Below are 19,010 nucleotides of genomic sequence, written 5' to 3'. Positions count from 1 at the left end.
CCTCTGATATTCTCCAAGACATGATTTCGGGGCAAAGGTTAATAATCCAGCCCTTAAGGAGCAACAGTTAGTATAATTCTATTCTAGAGCCAGTAAGCAATGAAGGGCTTAATGGAACTAGAACAGAACTATACTAACATGGAATAACACTAATAAATAGTATTAAAGGCAAAGTAATAAAGGGAGTTTATTAAACCAGTAGCACATGCAACCCACGACAAATCATCCTGGATGATCATTTCCTGCAAGTAGAAATGTAGTTCCTTAATGTAGAGTTTCCCTGTTCCGAGAAGCAAAATGATAAATACAAACACTGAGGTTAGCCACAGAGAGAACTACGGTGACAAAATCAAGAAAATGAAAGAACAGAAAACCAAATAAGCAACATGGGGACTCCAGAGAAGAGATTCAAAGGGTTTGTCTGGTGACAATATTAACTCCCATTTGAAGCACTGGTCAAACCCCTGTCTTCACTTTTAATGACCCCAAGTTGTTCATGCTTTAAAAGTGCTCACTGTGGCAACGTAAGAGTGAGTCACAGTAAGTTTGTTTTGCTTTTTGCGTTCCTCTTTAGGTCCCCCTCCCCTGCAGCCAATGTCTACACTACTTCCATGGTCAAGTCACTGGGACCTGCCAGTCAAAATGCTGAAGTCTAGCGTAATGACATCCTAAAGACTATACCCCCCCATGCACCCATCATCACCAGACACACATACTAGGAAAGTACTGTTGGGCAGAAAGTACATATCTCCTTTCCTTCCAGTAACCGAGCAGCTGTGCGTGTGTGTGTGGGGGGGGATTGAGGGAATGCAGAAAGCTTTTGATTGTACACTTGTAGTGCCGATGTAAAAAGACCAGCCTTTCTCTCAGCAATATCATGGGATAGTCCATGTCTGTCCTGGCCAGCCTCTGATGCTATTCATCCCTGGGGATTTGTGATGGGAAGTGTCGGCCTATAGAGCTGGAAACGAGCCAGGCTTGAACACGCCATCGTCCAGGCATTAAAGGCATAATAGGAAACTCAAGCTGCTTTCCATTTTGGCCCTTTTCTGTGGTTTCACACTTCAGTAACGTGATTTCCCAACCTCTCCTCGCCTTACAAAAACACCCCTGACCCCCCCACCCACAACACACACACACACACACACACACACACACACACACACACACACAAAACCCTGTTGCTCTCATGGTTCTGCATTTCAGTTTTTATCTCTTTGTTTAGGCGTGCCTTCGGGTGACAGTCCCCTCCTTTAGAAAGATGATTATTTGCAAGCCTTATGTTTAGGTGGAAGCCGCAGGTGACAGCTCCTTGGTTTCAGGTACAAGATGACACAACTTCACCAAAGGTTGAACTTGATTTCACAAAAAATAAATAAATAAACAAGTAACAAGACTGACACGAATTGTTCACCACAACCCAACCGTGCAACGTAAATTAATAAGCCATACGGTTCAATTTAATGATGTCATATGATTAGGTAATGCCTATTCTTAAATCCAAGAGAGGATGGAATCAGGTTTAATCCTGAATGGAGTGAACCAAGTTTCCAGTGTCCTTGAGGGGGAAGAAGAAGAAAAAAAATAGAAACTTGTTTTGGCTGAGTTTTGTGTGGCTGCTTGAATGTAGAGCCGAGCTGAGATTCCAGCAGAAAGCTTAATTCCCGTAATCGCAAGAAGGCAGAGGACTGGAACTAATTAAAAAAAAAAAACCCTTTTTGAGTAACGAGAGAGGGGCTTTGGTGTGCAGCGAATTCAGGATGTGAGGCGCTGCAGCTGGCCGAGTGTCGGGTGTCTGTGCATGGAAAGGAGGGGTAAGAAAGGAGGGAGTGTTTGTCTGGCATTGCATTGAAATCAGAGACATCCACAGCACAGAATGTGTCAGCGTGTTCTGTGGCACTGTGTGTGGACAAGAGAACGTGAGCTCACACACAAACACGGACAACCACCGGGGCTTTGACATCACTCAAGCATTTACAGAAAATACGTTTTTTTCTCTTCTATTTCTATCAGATACTACATAAGTGGAATCCACGTGGCTGGTATTTGTAGATACTGTAGACAGACAGACAGACAGATCTTTATTGTCACTGCATTGTATATGTATACAGTAACAAAATGCTGTTTAGCATCTACCAGAAGTACAAATAGTTATAGTTATTTAAATTAAGATAAGATATACCTTTATTCTTCTCAAACATTCAACAAGTGCAAATATATGTACCACATGTAATATATGTGGATAAATGTACAGCAAAATAAATACACATATGAGAATTTATATTAGTGCAGGATGTGTGTAAGGCACAATATGTGTAGATAATTTGGAATATAAAAATGTACAATGTGGGATATGTACAATGTATGTACAACTGTATAAAAGTTATACACAGTGTATATACAGACGATATAGATATGATGATGGCATTTCACTATATGTCATACTCTGCATGAATGTGTATGTGACAAATAAAAATTGAATTTGAAATGTATGTCTAACTATAGACCTTCTGCTGACATCACACGTATGATGAAGTTCATGTTCTCATGGCGAATATGAATAAGAAAACATAGGAAACATAGGTGTGCAAAGTTTGTGGGGAGGAAGTGTAGGTGTGAAACTGGGCGGTATCAAGGTGAGGAAAATAACACATCAAATTTTATAGCCTTGACTTCCTCCAGAGACCTACGGGAACACAGACCAGGGAGGCACACACACACACACATACTAACATATCGTTGCTAAAGACAACTGCTAATATAAAAGGCTTGTAAATGACACGGAGCGCATTTGGTGTTTCGTAAATGAGAATGTTTGTCGCTATCAACTATCAAACAACGGCGCTAAAGGATATCTTACTGTACTTTGTTCGTCAAGTGATGGACACTAGTATTAGAAGGCATTGCCTTTCATCTGACATGACAATGCAAAATCAAAGCTTTCTGTAAGACAGTTTACACCTTCACGTGTCTCAAAAAGAGTGCCACGAATGTGTGCTCGAGTCAAAAGCCATTGGACACATTACTGCAACATCCTTAATAAAAGGAAACTACAAAGACAAGTTCCTGAATGTATGAGAGCAGAAGATTCGGTGAATGTCTACAGTCAGATGGCTGCCAAATAGGTCCACATGTCCTGTTCAGCCATTAGCAAGACAAGGAGGCTGTTGTTTTACTGGACAGATAATCCACTGATAAGATCAGAAGTATTTTTTTTCACGTTTTTTTTTTTTTTTTTTTTTTACTATAATGAAGCCTGAAGCAGACAGACAATATTGTTCAGATTATGCTATTAGCTGTTTTGGTCGTATGATAATGCCTTTAACCTTTCAAACATTCTCGATATTTAAACCCGGCGAGCCAAGAACAACATGCAGCTTGGGTAATACTGGCTAGAGACACTGAACCGTTTTAAAATCCATTTCGAAAGACTGGGCTGGAATGTTGAACTTGGACATTGTTAATGGGAAAAAAAACACAACGCTCCCATTCAAGTCATTATTGAAGCAATGATCCTACATTCAAATAGCTGAATTAACAATTATTCAAACAGCTAATGCAGTGGAACCGGGGATGATACACTATTATCAGATGAGATCAAACTCAACGCCTATTATTTTTTAGATTAATGATGCATGTTGTACCCACAACACAAATAAATGACTATCATGCTGATTATAATCGTATGGACAACACACACTTTATTAAAGAGAAGGAGAATCGAAAACAAGAAAACGGCTCTGCAAGACAGATGCTTAAACATCGGGTTTTTGAGGAAAGATCCTCATTTTTAGAGGGATAACTTGTTTTATTTGAAATAGTCTTTGTGTAAAGAATAGAAATCTATCCTATCAAGACTATTTCAAGCATACTACATTTTCTGGCCTCTGGCTTTCTGTCTAACACCAACCGAACTCCTCCTGACAACAACAACCACCAAAAAAAAAAGGTGTTTGTGAAAGATGTGTGAAGTTGCTTATCAGGATGTAGATAGACGTGCCGGCACGGATGCAGTTTTTGATGTGGCTGATCTACGAGGCCGAGTCGTTCCTGCTCTCTGCATCGACGAGTCTGACACCTCTATATCAAAGCCCCGAGTCTACTGGACCTCCTCCTCTTTCCACACCTCGGTTCTTTTGCTGTCAAGGAAGGCTGTAAAGAGAAACTCGCACCTCCCCACCCCCTGCTTAAACACTAAATATATCAACCCCCCCCTCCCAACCTGTAGGCCTGTACTATTAATACTGCATCTACCAGATCTGGACCTTGCTCATCCAAAGCCTTGATGTTTATAAAATCAGGAAGTCAAAGTGGAAACAATGGAGTAAAGCTTTCCTCTATATTGTGTGTGTGTATGTACTGTACACGTGCATACCTGTGGTGAGCAGATGTGCTGGCAAGTAACAGATAAAGTCAGCAGCTTTGTCTCTCACATCCTGGTCCTCATCCTGCAGTAAGGTGAAAAGACTCTGCCACAGTGCCAGGGTGTGGGTGATACCTGCCACACACACACACACACACACACACACACACACACACACACACACACACACACACACATACTCTAAACACACTTTTTATCTGCATTATCTGCTGCATACACTATATGCAAAAAATGTATACACATATAAATGTATATAAATGTAAAACATGTCTTTTGCAGCTATATGTAGTTCTTTCTCAAACTGTTACCACAATGTTGGAAGTAAACAATTCATTAGGACGTCTTGGATCCTGTAGCATTACATTTTATTTTTCGCTTGGATTTTCCCTTCTATAAATCCATGAATGACTATATACTTACCCAAAGGCATTGTGGCAGAGGTCAACAGGAATGGCGTGACCTTCACCAGCACCTCTGCAGCGGCCTGTTTGACCTCGGCTGGCTGTTCCTCACTACAGTCCTGAGTCACCTGCGCCACCCAGCGGGCAGCATGAGACACTGCAACCCCAAGTGGCACCTCCTGCGCACACAGTACACAGGCCTCATCTTTAATTATGTTATTAAATACAATATTTGCATTATTGTTCTTATGGACTCGGTGCCTAAAAATGAACCTGATTTGAAAAACCCACCCTCTGAAATAATGGATTCTATGCACTAATAAAGGATGGTGATGTGAGTTGCAGTGATATTTAAGTCGACAAGGTTGTGCTCACAGCTGCACACCGCACGTCACCTAACACCTAGCAGCTAATCGCCTAATGACCGTTCACAAACATCTCAATGACTTACAAACAGGGTAAATAGCTCCCAATAAACGCTTAGGAAATCCAGCTGTCCAATCTGTCCACAGACAGCTCACAAAACTATCTATATACTTATATGCAGAACATACAAGAATACTATGAATATACTGCCTATTTAACCTCATACAAACCCTGTAAGAACAACTTTTTAACTTTTTCCCCACTCAGCATGAGCTGCAAACGAATCAAAAATATATAAATACAATTTTTTTCCAAACTGTATTTTTACTCTAAACATTTCCTCTTCAAATTTAATCATTCTGGGTAGATGAAAGCAAAAATGTATCTTCTTGATCATCAACAATTTTTGCTGGAAAATTAAGATTGCACACAAGGAAATGCAGCTGACACGAGGAGATCTTGCGACTCTTGATCTCATCACGAATGCCACTAAAAGATTGCAGTCTACATGAACAAGCCTTAGAATAGAAAACCTTTAAAAACAACTTTTTAACATTATTCATTTTATCTTTAAAGAAATATTGTGCCAACATAAAACCCTCTTGTATACGTTTCCCAATTTAATCTTACACGCTATGTGTAATCTTTGGGCTTATGAAATAGGACATTTTAACTGCTTTATATCAGCTTTATATTAAAGTGCTCATTTTAATACTTAAGGTTTATACCAAATAGTAAATAAAAGTAAAATAGTAAAAACAAGTTTCTATCATCTAATAAACAAAAATGCATGAATAATAATTTATATTGTGAAGCGAAGCATTCTGTGAGAATCCGTTTATTTGACATTTATAAAAGGGGTTCTCAGTCAGGATGCAGGAGGTTGTGCTTTCCGGTTTTCTCTGTAACATGACAATCATGTGTTTATTGTCTTATTAACCTCGAGAGAGAGAGAGAGAGAGAGAGAGAGAGAGAGAGAGAGAGCGAGAGAGAGAGAGGAGTAGCTGGTGAGGGAAGTACTGTTTATAACACAAGTAATACCAGGAACTTGTTGACCTCGTGAGCATTGCGTAATGTAAAACGGCACTATAAATGGATGAAAAATGCAACGTGTGGTTTGATAATGAATACAAATTTTGGTTTGCTTAAAGAAAACATGGACACTTTTTTTTTAGGAGGGAGTAAAGATCTCTGGCTAAAGTGTTGGACTTCTGAACGGAAGGATTTGAGTTCAAATTCCAGTATCACCAAGCTGCCACAGCTGGGCCCTTAAGCAAGGCCCTTAACCCTTAAATAAGGGTTGTATTGATGAGATAATTGTAAGTCACTCTGGATAAGAGCTTCTGGCAAATGCTGCAAATGTAAAATGTAAATGTTGTAGCACTATGTTATTCCTCGTTTACAATCATCGAGGGTGCCAATAGTTCTAGAGGTCAACTGTATTGAAGGGTAGGAGGGCAGAAATGATGTACCAATATGAAATAAATGGCAAGCCTGCTTTAGAGTGAACGAGGGATAAACTGTTATATTGCACTCAAGCAGCATTGCAACTCCAAATATCTTACAACAATAGTGCTCTCTTTCTTTTTCTCACTCCCTCGTTCCCACTCTTCTTCCTTACCAACGGCATCTTTTCAGCCAGGTGCGCCACCAGTCGAGAGGCCAAAGAGAGGGCAGCACAGTGCAGCTCCGAGCTAAAACACACAGACACACAGATCATTATATATTTTCATGTACAAGAGGTTTTGCAGAGCTACAACATGGTATGCAAAGTCTGTAAGGCTTCAGTACATAAACAAACAAGCACCACACACAGTGGTTATGTTTATGAAATGCAGTAAGGCCTCTTTTCAGTAGTCACAAATGTGCCTTCACAAAAAAAAAAAAAAAAAAAAAAAAACAACCCTCACGCATCATAAAACAGGAGGGGTTGCACCGTGCACTCGACTACAGAGCGCAGGAACAGAAATGCTTGAAGCAAATGTCCAACTACGATTATCAACGCCTCCGAACAGCAACACGAGTCTGAGGACAAGTGTGCAGCCACATTACACAATTACACACTCGCTGCCAGCTTTGTGCCGTTGCTTAATCGCGAAGCAACTGGTGCACTCAAAACCTCTGCCGCTTAAACAACATTCCCGCCAAAACCGATTTCTCAACATTGATCTTAAGGAGGGGCGGACTGGCCAGGCTCTGGCTTTTTTGTAATTCTACCCTGCGGGGTGTGTATCCATTCATACGGGCCTGAAATGACCAGAAACGTGCCTGTAATTCAGACCCGAGGCCTCCTTCAGCCTACTGCAAAAACACACACACCTGTCGCCAGGTGCGCGACCCAGAGCCAGACACTCACATGACTACACACACAAGCGAGCCCATTTTACACACACACTCTTCACAGACACACTTCTTTTACATAAACATACAACTATTTATGTGCGAGCGCATTCAGATAACCGCAGGTACACGAGATGCATGGAGGTAGCTGTGAGCCGGTAAATGGTGAAAATCAATATCCTTCATGCTGCACCTCGGCTGGGAATGGATGATTGGTGTATACAGGGGTGCTGCTCACCACAGGCATGTGTGGTCTCTTTCATGTTGGAAGGCCACATCTGAAACCATCGTGCCCTTCCTCTTTGCCAGTACACTACGAGCGACCTTCTGCCACCACTGTGGTCATACCCACAGCCCTAACCACCGCTATTCGTCAGGATCGGGTGTTCTTAAAGACAGAACTTAGCAGGCCGGTGGGTTTTCGGTGTCGGTGGAAATCTTCGCTGGGTCCGGGAAAGGACGTAGATAGCCAAAAAATGCAAACGCTGCTGGTTTATTATTATTTATTATACAAATGAACAGCAGCTGCGCAAAGGTTGAGTTTTTACCACGATGCTGTCTTTTAAAATTACTGTGTACAAGGGGAACGCTGGTCAGACTGGTCACCTGTGTGTGGAGCTCTCTGCCACAGAGAGGAGACGATCTAGTGCCTCATCATCGCTTAAGGACATACTATTGACCTGCCATGGCAGGACAGAGGACAGCGGGAGGACGCAGAGAAGCTGCAGTACCTGAGAAGAAAAAAAAAGATTGTTAGTGTAACACAAATAAATTGTCAACTGTTTCCAAGGTGTAATAATTGGATTAAAACATTACAGATTATTTTACAGGAGGAGGATTGAGAAATTACAGAAATATAACAAGACCCAACACTGGAGACTCTTTCCATAAATGCTCAATTAATGTCTCCTTTCTAAAAAAAAAAAAAAAAACCTCCCCTATTTCAACAAGTAAACACTCTTTATTGACAAGTACGGCATGATTTTATAATCCAATTACAACCCCAATTGCAAAAAATTTTTTGTAAAATGTAAACAAAAACAGAATGCAATGATTTGCAAAGCTCATAACCCCAAATTGAAAAACGTAGATTTTTGCCCTTGTCCCTTGTGCACAGAGAACATTTGATATTATATACTGTAAATTATAAGATATGTAAATGTTTTGCTATTTGATGTTGATGTTGGTGAAGCTCTGCCCATCTTTACTCTCTAAGATACACTATTTATACCCAATCATCTTACTGACCTGTTGCCAATTAACCTATTTAGTTGCAAAATGTTTCCCAGTACAATAAAAATGTCCGCAAAGACTTAATTTTTGGTGCATTGTAATCTTTAAAATTTGACAATACTCAAAATATTTTGTATAATCCTAATTGTTATCCCAGTTTTTGTCTGTTTGTCTGCACCATCATTGTTAACTAAACTGCCACTGTTTTATTAATCATGTTATCACAATTCTCAAACTGCTGTTCATAAAAACGGTCACACCCGTCACTGTGTGTTTGTCTATCTGCTGGCCGTCTCCCCGAGGTCTTTCTCCTTTGGTACAGTGCACACAAAAGAAGTCTAGCAGGGTTTCCCCTCTGTTCCTCATATCGACATCCTTCCACAAGTCCAACACATCTGGTTCCGACCCAGCTGTGTCTTCTTTACCCACACGCAGAAAGGGGTCTCTGATCTGCAGCTCCTCTTGCGAAAAAATGTGTTTCTCTCTCCTCAATGCCCTTCTCAAACAAAAGGACTGTCTAAAAGCTTATTAAAAGGCAGGTCATTTTAAAGTACATTATATGGACAAAAGTTTGTGGACACCTGATATCAGTTCTACATTCAGTTCCTTCTGGGAAGATGTGCCACTAGATTTTGGAGTGTGTTTGTGGAGATTTGTGCTCATTCACTCACAATGGTGTAAAGTCAGGTACTGATTTATGTAAGAAGGCTTGGGACTCAGTCAGTGTTCCAATTCATCCCAAAGATGCTCAATAGGGTTGCGGTCAGAGCTCTATAGAAGACCACTCAGGTGCCTCAATATTTCAGTACATATAATGTATATTTTATGTTTCCTTGTAGGATACATATATTGTAAAGTACAAAAGGTACTCCAACAACACGTGCCTTTGCTTCCCATTCTGTATGACTCGAACGGGTCAGGGAGCAGCCAAGGACATTCTGAGTTCCATTACTCATACTGAGGAGATAAGAACTGGTGCATGAAGGTGTTGTAAGAACTTTAACCTGTTTACATTCGTACTGGAATTTGCCTTAGTGCAGCTGTTCAGAACAAAATACAATTCCTACAGTGTGTTCTAGATGAATCTTAATTTCTAAAACCAGTATATAATATTCTTAGGGATTAAGAGGTCGACCGATTCATCAGTTTTGCCGATTAATTGGCACCAATTAATCCGTACTGAGTTTTTCCGGGTTGCATTATTTGGTACAAGAGCGGCCTCTAGAGGCGAATCACTGACGCCATGTGCTGTTTATTTGAAGTGGGTTTTTTTTTAGTAATTTTGGATGTAATTGCTTTTATTTAAAGTGTTAGTTTTTGTTTCAGTTTGAATGCATATATTTTATTTTCCTCAATATTTATTATTATATATTATATTATATAATTAATATATTTATATTTGTTTCATTTAGCACACTTTCATGTTTCAGTAGTGTTCTTTAGTTTTTATTTTTGTAATACAGTTCATTACTATTTTACATGAAGTGCTTTTTATATTTGTTTGTTTTAATCCAGTATCCATTTTAAAAATTAACGATTGATTTTTTGAAAAAAAATTTTAAAATGTTTTCCTGATTTGGGCATTCATCAATAATTAACCGTTTGGATTGCACAAAAAAGTACACTATGAATATGGCTCTCAATAAAAATAAACGCATAAATAAATGATTAAATAAATAAAACAGTACAACTTGATAAACTTGAACTTGTTGAACTACAATGGCATCTGTGTAAAGTGAGCGTATTATCCACTGAAGTCACTTTTCAAGCTTCTGTTTATTAAATTCCTGAAATTCCTAAATTGGTTTATAATTGATTTTAAAATATAATGGCTATATAATGGTTCATACAATGGAAAGAATAATAAAACACCACTAAGACCAGCCTGAGACCAAATTTAAGCTAATATTTTTTTATCGTTGAATATGCATCTAATGTTCTTCTATTCTATTCTCTCTCTTTCATATTCTGTCTCTTCCTTTCCTTCTTCATCTCTCCATCACTTCCTTTCATTCTCTCTCTCGCTCTCTGTCTCTCACTCTTTATCTCTTCCTTACCCTCAGATTCTCTCTTTTTTACTGTCTTTCTCTTGCCCTCTCTCACTATCTTCACCTCTCACTCTCTGTCTCTGTCTCACTGTCCCCCTCTCTCTCTCTCACACACACACACACACACACACACACACACACACACACACGTGGAATGTACATGACTTATGAGGATTGTCAGGAAATAAAATAGCACGAGGCCTTACATTGCTACAGAAAGCCTCCTGACTGTAAAACCCATACAAGTGAGAAACTCATCCCAGTGTTCCTCTTTTCACTTTTCCTCTCAGAATGCTTTATAAGTGGAGCAGAGGCATCACCATGGAAATCAGGCCAAAGTGAGTCCCTGGAGCAAGCAGGAGCAGTTTCACAGCAGCCTTTTAAACATTAACGGCTGGCCAATAAAACCCACGAGCAGGCACCCTGACACAGATGGTACTCACACACACACACACACCATGTGCGTGTGTGTGTTTGTGCGTGAGGGGACATGTGCAAACGCACATATGCTTTACACGCCGCTCTGATGCCTGTGTGTGTAATGACTGGAATGACAGAACTGAATCGAGTGTTTGTGAGGAACTAAAATAAAAAAATACTTTGATCAACACCTCACTTTTTTCCTTTGTGTGTTGCGTATGTGTATTAAAGGAGCCGTCATTAATTCAGGCAATCAGAAAGAGTCTGGATTACATTTGCATTTATGGCATTTGATACATGCCCTTATCCAGAGCGACTAAAATCCATATGAGATTTATCTCATTCATACAACTGATCAGCTTTGGGGTTAAGGGCCTTGCTTAAGGCCACAGGAGTGGCTGTTTGGTGTGGCAGGGATTTGAACTCACAACCTTCAGATCCATAGTCCAACACCTTAACCTTTACCTGCTACCAGTGAATTTACCATTGAAACAGCTGTCTCCGAGTCTCAGAACAAAGCACTTTGATCACAAGCATGACAAATGATGCCAAGATGGATGAACAAGAGAACACACACACACACACACAGAGTGGTATATACCTTTTTGTGTTATTTCAGTTTTAAAATTCCTTCCTTCTCACTTGGTACTTCTTTTTTCATTTCCTGTTTTGGGTTCTACTGAGTGCCGCTAGAATGTTTGTGATCCTTTTACTATTTTTTTTTTTTATACATTTTTTTTATTAAACCATGCAAAAGCATTATTGGTGGTAAATGTAATCATTCATCAGCAATTTATATCTCTTACTGGGAATTGTATTGTATCTTCACTGCACTGATTGAAGTGTGCCATGATTTGAATCTAGTGTGAAACTCTTGCATTGAATAATGTTCATGAGTCCACTGAACAAGAACAGTGTGTGTGTGTGTGTGTGTGTGTGTGTGTGTGTGGCAGGACAGCAAGATGGAAGCAATAATCTCCAAAAAGGAGCACTGCCACCCTCAACTTTGCTCAATACCGCATAGATAATCCAGACGCCATTAGATGCGCAATGTTCTGTGGGCGGATAAAGAACTTTAAACCAAAAAAATTTAAAAACCAAACAGCTGCACCCCAACTTCTGCAGCGAGTTCTGTAGAACGTAAAGGTATTTGTCCATGAACTGTATGTTAGTTATGTTAGTTCAATTTACTTTTATTTTTATAGCACTTTTAACAATAGACATTGTCTCAAAGCAGCTTTACAGAGATAAAGTGGTTATAAAGTTGTATGAGGAAGAAACCAGACTTGAGAGGAAGCAGACTCAATCTCCTCATCCTCATCTCAAGATTTACTTTTATTGAAATTTAGGCAGTTTACCTCCTGTGAATAACCTGCAATTGAACAAAGGTAAGCGTTGAGGTGAAAAAAGTTTAGGTTACCCAAAACAAACAAACTATTGTACATTTGTTTCATTATACAGAAAGGCTTTTGTAGGGAAGAAGTAATGGGTTCAAACCTTGCTGTGCTGTTCTGCAGTAATGGAAGTAAATAAAGCCATGTAAGTTGATGTTAACCGTTCCTACAGGTGTAACTTTTGTTAATTACTTAAAACACTGTATAAAAGCAGTGTTGGAACAGACTGTGTTACTGCAACATTTAAAACAATATTTGGACAGTATTGTACTGCAGGAAGTAGTGTATTGCTCTCATAAAGGTGAGAAAAAGACATTTAACCAAGAAAGACTCTGACAGGAAGCGGTCTAGCAGGTCCAAAGTAAAAGCAGAATCAGAAGACAAGTTTTTAAAAGTCAACAATTTGCATGATTTGCAGCTTAAAGGACAACAGCTTAATATTGGTCAAAGTATGGAAGTCTCAGTTTCAGCTGGGGAAAAAACAGACTTTGAGGAGCAGGTCAAGTGGATGTAAGAAATCCATTGGTATGATGAGAAAAAGAGGCTTTCCTGAGCTATGAAGCACTGCCAGTGGACTGAAGACTGGACAAAATTTGGGTTGAACCAAATATTTGGTTCATCACACTGGGTTTTGTACCCAGGTGAGTTGAAGAAAGGATGATTGACACCAAAAGTCAAACATGGTAGATCCAAATTTGCTGACTTGCACAGACTGAGCGGCACTGTGAACTAGGTATATGATCAGTGGTTCATCCTACAGCAGGGTAATAACCCAAAACCTTGCCTCCAGGCTGTGAGAGAGCCATCTTAAAAGACAAGGACAAGACGGTAGGCTTCAAATCATGGAATAGCCAAGCACAGTCTCCAGACTTAATCCCCTGATTTGGAATGAACTCGACCGAAGGGTGAAAAAGCAAAGCAACCTTTTAGGGCAACACATTTGTGGGAACATCTGCAACAGTGTTGGGAAGAACTTTCCGACTAATATTTGATTTCTGTTTCAGGAAAAATGCCAGGAGGGTGTTCTGGTGTTACATCTGCCAAAGGTGGCTACTTTCACAAGTTACAATTTTTGATTAAATGTTATTAAACAACATGTTTTTTTTATTGTTCAATTGTTTGCTTGTACATTAAGACATTAAACTGAATACATATTTAAAAAGAAATGTGAAAATGGTGTGTTCTAAAACAATTGACAGGTAGGGGTCAAGGCACATCCAAAAAGATCGATTTACACATCTACGATTTAGAAATTATGGAGAAAATAAAAAACATATCTTACCTTCGCTAGGCACATGGGATGGGGCTCATGTAATGCCAGGTAAGTTAACAAGGACACGCTGAGGTCAAACGGAAGAGCTTGTTGTTCCCTGTTGGTCTGCAGTCTTTCCAAAAGCCGCTCCAGTACCAGTTGTCTCACTTCGTAATGCGAGCACTGCAGCAGGCGACTCAGGAGGTCCTTGAGCTGCCCCTCTGCTTCCTGCATGCTCCATTGGGCAGATGACTCCATTGCAATTCTGGTTGCCAGGTTTGCCAGGCTCTGTAGGTACTGCGTGGCCCCAGGACCAGAAAGGCGAACCTCATCAGGATTGCGAGGAGCCACAAGCTCAGAGTCCATGAGGATGGCAAATGTCTCCATACGGAGCTTCTTCAGCTGAGAATCTGAAGGGAGGCAAGTATAGGAGTTAGTTCTTGTTAGTTGTAATTTGTTGCAGCAGCATATAAGGACAAGAAATTGTCACGTCAGATACAGTTGCTGAGAAATCAGGACCTTACAGTCTAGAAACTGAAAAGATGATTTAAAGAAAAAAAAGTCGAAACACTGAGAAAATAAAGATATTTAAATTTAAGGATTGTTTTCTATAACAGCACGGCTTGGAACATAATTCACCGATTTATATTACATATAATGAAATCATTTCTAGAATAACAATTTTCCAGTGGTGGACAGTAACGAAGTAAATGTAATTCATTACTGTGCTTAAGTAGCTTTTTCGTGTATCTGTACTTTACTGAAGTATTTCCAGTCGGGGAGACTTTTACTTTAACTTCACTACATTTCAAAGTCAAACATCGTACTTTTTACTCAACTACATTTTGCGAAATCAGTCGTTCATTTTTAAAAGAAATATTTTCACATAAACTGGGTTGATTAAGTAAGAGTCTTATAACAAAAATGATAATAGGATTATAGCCATAGTAAATCATAGTACTTTGTATACTTATGTACATTTGAAGAGAAATACTTTTGTACTTTGACTTAAGTGAAAATTTAACGGGAGCACTTTTAATTTTACTACAGTAATATTTTAACAAGTGTAGCTCTAAGTGTAGCTCTTAAACTTCTTAAACTACATGGTTTGTGTACTTCGTCCACCACTGAAATTTACACATGGAGTTGTATGGCATGCGCTCCACATTAATGAATTGAATAAGGTTTTATAGTTGATATGACATTTTCAGTGAGGAGATGTTTGTTTCAAAGCACTGACATGGGTGACTCCAGTCAGGTGGAAACTTAAGGTTTTCAAACACTGGGAAGTATTAACTTCAGTAACGTGACTGAGAACATAATCTCATTTGCTTCACTGATGTTCCACAACATTAAACCTACCATCAAGTACAACAGCAGTCTTTAGTAAATGTAAAATTGTAAGCATTAGCTAAGTGCTTATAAATAATAGCTCTCCACAAACCTGTTATTAAGAACTTTATAATATTTCAATAAAGCACACAATGCCATGGTTTATCCTTCAATTACAACATTCACATGTTCTGAACCAAACCTGTTCAAGCATGACAATTGTCTGGTGCAGAAAGAGAGCCCATGAAGACATTTTTTGCCAAATTTGGAGTGGAAGAACTCAAGTGACCTGCACAGAGCCCTGACCTTAACCTCACTGAACAACATTGAGATGAAGTGGGACTGACCTTTTGTGTGGCTAAATCAGCACAAATCCTCACAGCCCCAGTGAGTCCAGCGGAAAGCTTTATCAAATGAGTGGAGGCTGTTATACACTATATGGACAAAGGATTGTGGACACCTCAATATAAGATTCAGTTGTGCTTACTGAACATTTCCTTCCACATTTAGTCCCCAATTGCTGTTATAATATCCTCCACTCGTCTGGGAAGATGTTTCACTAGAATTTGGATTGTGCTTGTGAAGATCTGTCAGATAGGGTGAGTCACGGAGGCCTAGGGTGCAGTCAGTGTTTCAATTCATCCAAAAGGTGTTCAGTAGAGATGAGGTCAGAGCTCTATAGCAGGTCACTTAAGATCTTGCACTTAAATCCATGTGAATCATATCTTCATGCAGATGACTTTATGCATAGGGGCACTGTCATACTGGAACACGGGTCCCCTAGTTCAAGTCAAGGGAGACTCTTTCCTATCTATCCTACTCAGATCTATTTATCCTACCCTATCCTACCCTACCATATCCAACCCCATTATATCCTATCCTTTCTATACTATACTATCCTACCTACCCCCTATAATATCATATCTTTCCCTATACTACCCTATCCTATCTATGCTACCCTGCATATCCTATCCCAACCTACCCATTCCTACCTACCCTACCCTATACTATCCTATTTATCCTACCCTGTCTTACCTTTCCAATCCCACCATATACTACCCTGTCCTACCCTACCTCACCTACCCTATCCCGTCCTATCCGACCCCATCATATCTTATCCTTCCCTACCCTATCCTACTCTATTCTACCCTATCCTACTCTATTCTACCCTATCCTATCTATTCTACCCTACACTGTCCGACCTACCCTTTCCTATCCTACCTTATCATAGGCTATACTTCCCTACCTTATCCTACCATATGCTATTCTATACTACCCTACCCTACCATATCCGATCCTATCCTACTTACCCACTCTACTCTATCCTCTGTCCTATTCTATTGTACCCTACCATATCCAAACTTATCATATTCTACCTATCCTACCCTTCCTCTACACTATCCTATCTATCCTAACCTACCCTACCATGTTCTACCTACCCAAACCAGGTCTAATCCCAGGTCTAATCCCAGGTCAAATCCCAGGTCAAATCCTCTAAACCCTAGTTTATGAGGAAAGAAATAACTGACTACACTTGATATACTTAATCTAATCAGACACTGAACATCACAGAGTGCCCCTATGGACTGGAGAAAACCACATCCTCCAAAACAGTCTTTACCATCACGTTGCAAAGAATCACTTGGTACCTGTGTGAACATGCTCTCAGGAATGCTTTCAATCACAAAGATTCCAATGTAAACAGAGATTAGGCAACACAAGATAAATTGCAATGAATTAAACAAGAACATCATTCCAAATAAAGCAAACAGAAAAAAAGAGAGATCAAGAGAGAAAGAGGGGGAGAAAGAGAAACTCTACAGTATATTACATAACACAGCCTTTAAGCCTCAGGGAAAAGGAGCATCTCAGCAATAATTCAGCAAATAAAAAGCACTCTTTAGCAAGACCACAAGTGTGTGTGACAGTGTGTGAGAGCGGTAGCGAGTTTCATAAGAACGTACATTCTACTTTCAGAGACACACATCCGTTTAAAACCAGCGCAAGCTGACTTAAACGACACTAACTGATGCCTCGACCACTGTGCTCAACTAAAAAAAAACGTCATACTAGAAAATCGAACCACCCACACACACACACATAACAGAACACATTTATACTCCTATAAAACAGTCAACACTTCACCCTATTGCCCCTTTACACCTGACTGCAGGACGACAGAATCTCGCCGGGGCAGAAAAACACAACCCTGCAAAACCCTTTTATAGGTAATTATTCTGCAAACATGAACAACCGACATAATGTGGAATGTGGAATATCAAAAACACACACATACGCATGTACGCATAAATGCTCAGAAAGTGCTTCGGGAAAACTGCTTTGACCAGAAATTCACTGCTTAATGCAATAGTCACTGCAGTGGGAACGCATGCACGCACACACAGACACGCACACACACATTACAATCCTAGAAGTCTATACTATATTAGAAGACCCTTTTTTTTGACAATTTACCCAATTTTGTTTCATAGAGACCAAACCAAATGTTCCCACAAGGTCAACACTATCTATTCTTGTCCTTGTGGGGGATATTGGTTCCCCACCATGACAGAAAACACACACACACACACACACACACACACACACACACACACACACACACACACACACACACACAAATTGTAAAAACTAGAATACGGGCGTTTTAAAGCTTGCTTGCAACACATGAGGGAAAGAAGCAGACAACATTCCCATCGTAGACAAGTCCTCACTGACTAAATACCTTGGCCCAGTGTGTGTGTGTGTGTGTGTGTGTGTGTGTGTGTGTGTGTGTGTGTTTTCCAGATAAGAGGTCTGTTTTCTATAAACACTGACTTATTTACTCCATTTAAAGAAATAGAAGAATCTTGATCTTGCAACAAGCAACTGGACAAACAGGGTTTAATGCTGGACATAAATGTTTGACAATTGAAAAAAAGGAAAAAAGAAATCTCAATAAAACCGACCAAGTCTGAAAATGAAACCAGACTACATTCAGCTTCCCCGGAATGACTGAATGAGGGATCTAGTTTTATTTTTGCTCATAAATGTTTCTAACACAACCACAGCCAAGTTGTCTATGTGAATGAAAGGTAGCCTGTGCGTGTGAGCGAGATCGAGAAAGAGACAGGCTCAGAGGGTGAAGTGAGTTGCTGCTGTTTTTACTGGCGAGGGTTTAACTGGATATAGTGAGGGGGGTTTAATGAGGCTATACGGATCGACCGCTGCAGCGTCAGAGAAATCCCCTCTCATCCACCCACACACACACACACACGCGCACACACGCACACACGCACACACACGCACACACACGCACACAACCAATGCTTTCTGGAGCTTCATGAAAGCAGGTGGAAGCTTAAGCACAAACCATTCAGTTCAACTTTTTACTTAGGAGTCGGAGCCAGGAAAAGAGAGAAAAACTCATTTGTTTGATTTCTTTTTAAACTTTAAAAACTTTGGGAAAAAAAGAAAGCTCTACATGAATAAATCACTGTGTTTTTGCCACAGAAGTGTTTCAGCGCTCTCATTATTGATTATATTAGACAAAAAACAAAACAAAATGAGAAAAGAAATTACCAGGGTAATCCCCAGAGTTCAGTATGAGGAGATACACTCGAACGCATTGGGATGCATGACTTTTCCAACCATACATGGTTCCTTCCCAAACTATTACCACAAAGTTGGAAGCTCACAATTGTATAGAATGTCTTTGGATGTGTTAGGTTTAAATTTTTCCCTTCGTTCGAACTAGGACACTAAAATCTGCTCAAGACAATTGGAGAGGAATGTTGTCTCATATGTGTCTGATACAGGATTTTAGATTCTCAACAGTTCTGG

The 19,010-nt window shown here is 39.8% G+C and overlaps 1 protein-coding gene across 1 annotated transcript in view; it reads right to left on the bottom strand.

Moving 5' to 3' along the window:
- Positions 1-19,010, bottom strand: part of thada (THADA armadillo repeat containing) — a 97,651-nt gene that overhangs the window by 1,046 nt on the left and 77,595 nt on the right. The window contains 5 exon segments of the mRNA XM_046871807.1: positions 4,376-4,498; positions 4,805-4,964; positions 6,773-6,845; positions 8,098-8,222; positions 13,869-14,248. Coding sequence (XP_046727763.1) covers positions 4,376-4,498; positions 4,805-4,964; positions 6,773-6,845; positions 8,098-8,222; positions 13,869-14,248 — 861 coding nt within the window.

The sequence above is a fragment of the Silurus meridionalis genome, chromosome 2 (genome assembly GCF_014805685.1).
Source record: "Silurus meridionalis isolate SWU-2019-XX chromosome 2, ASM1480568v1, whole genome shotgun sequence".
In the NCBI taxonomy this organism is placed as follows: Eukaryota; Metazoa; Chordata; class Actinopteri; order Siluriformes; family Siluridae; genus Silurus; species Silurus meridionalis.
Note: the sequence above shows the minus strand (reverse complement) of the source record. Positions and strands in the feature narration are given on the sequence as shown.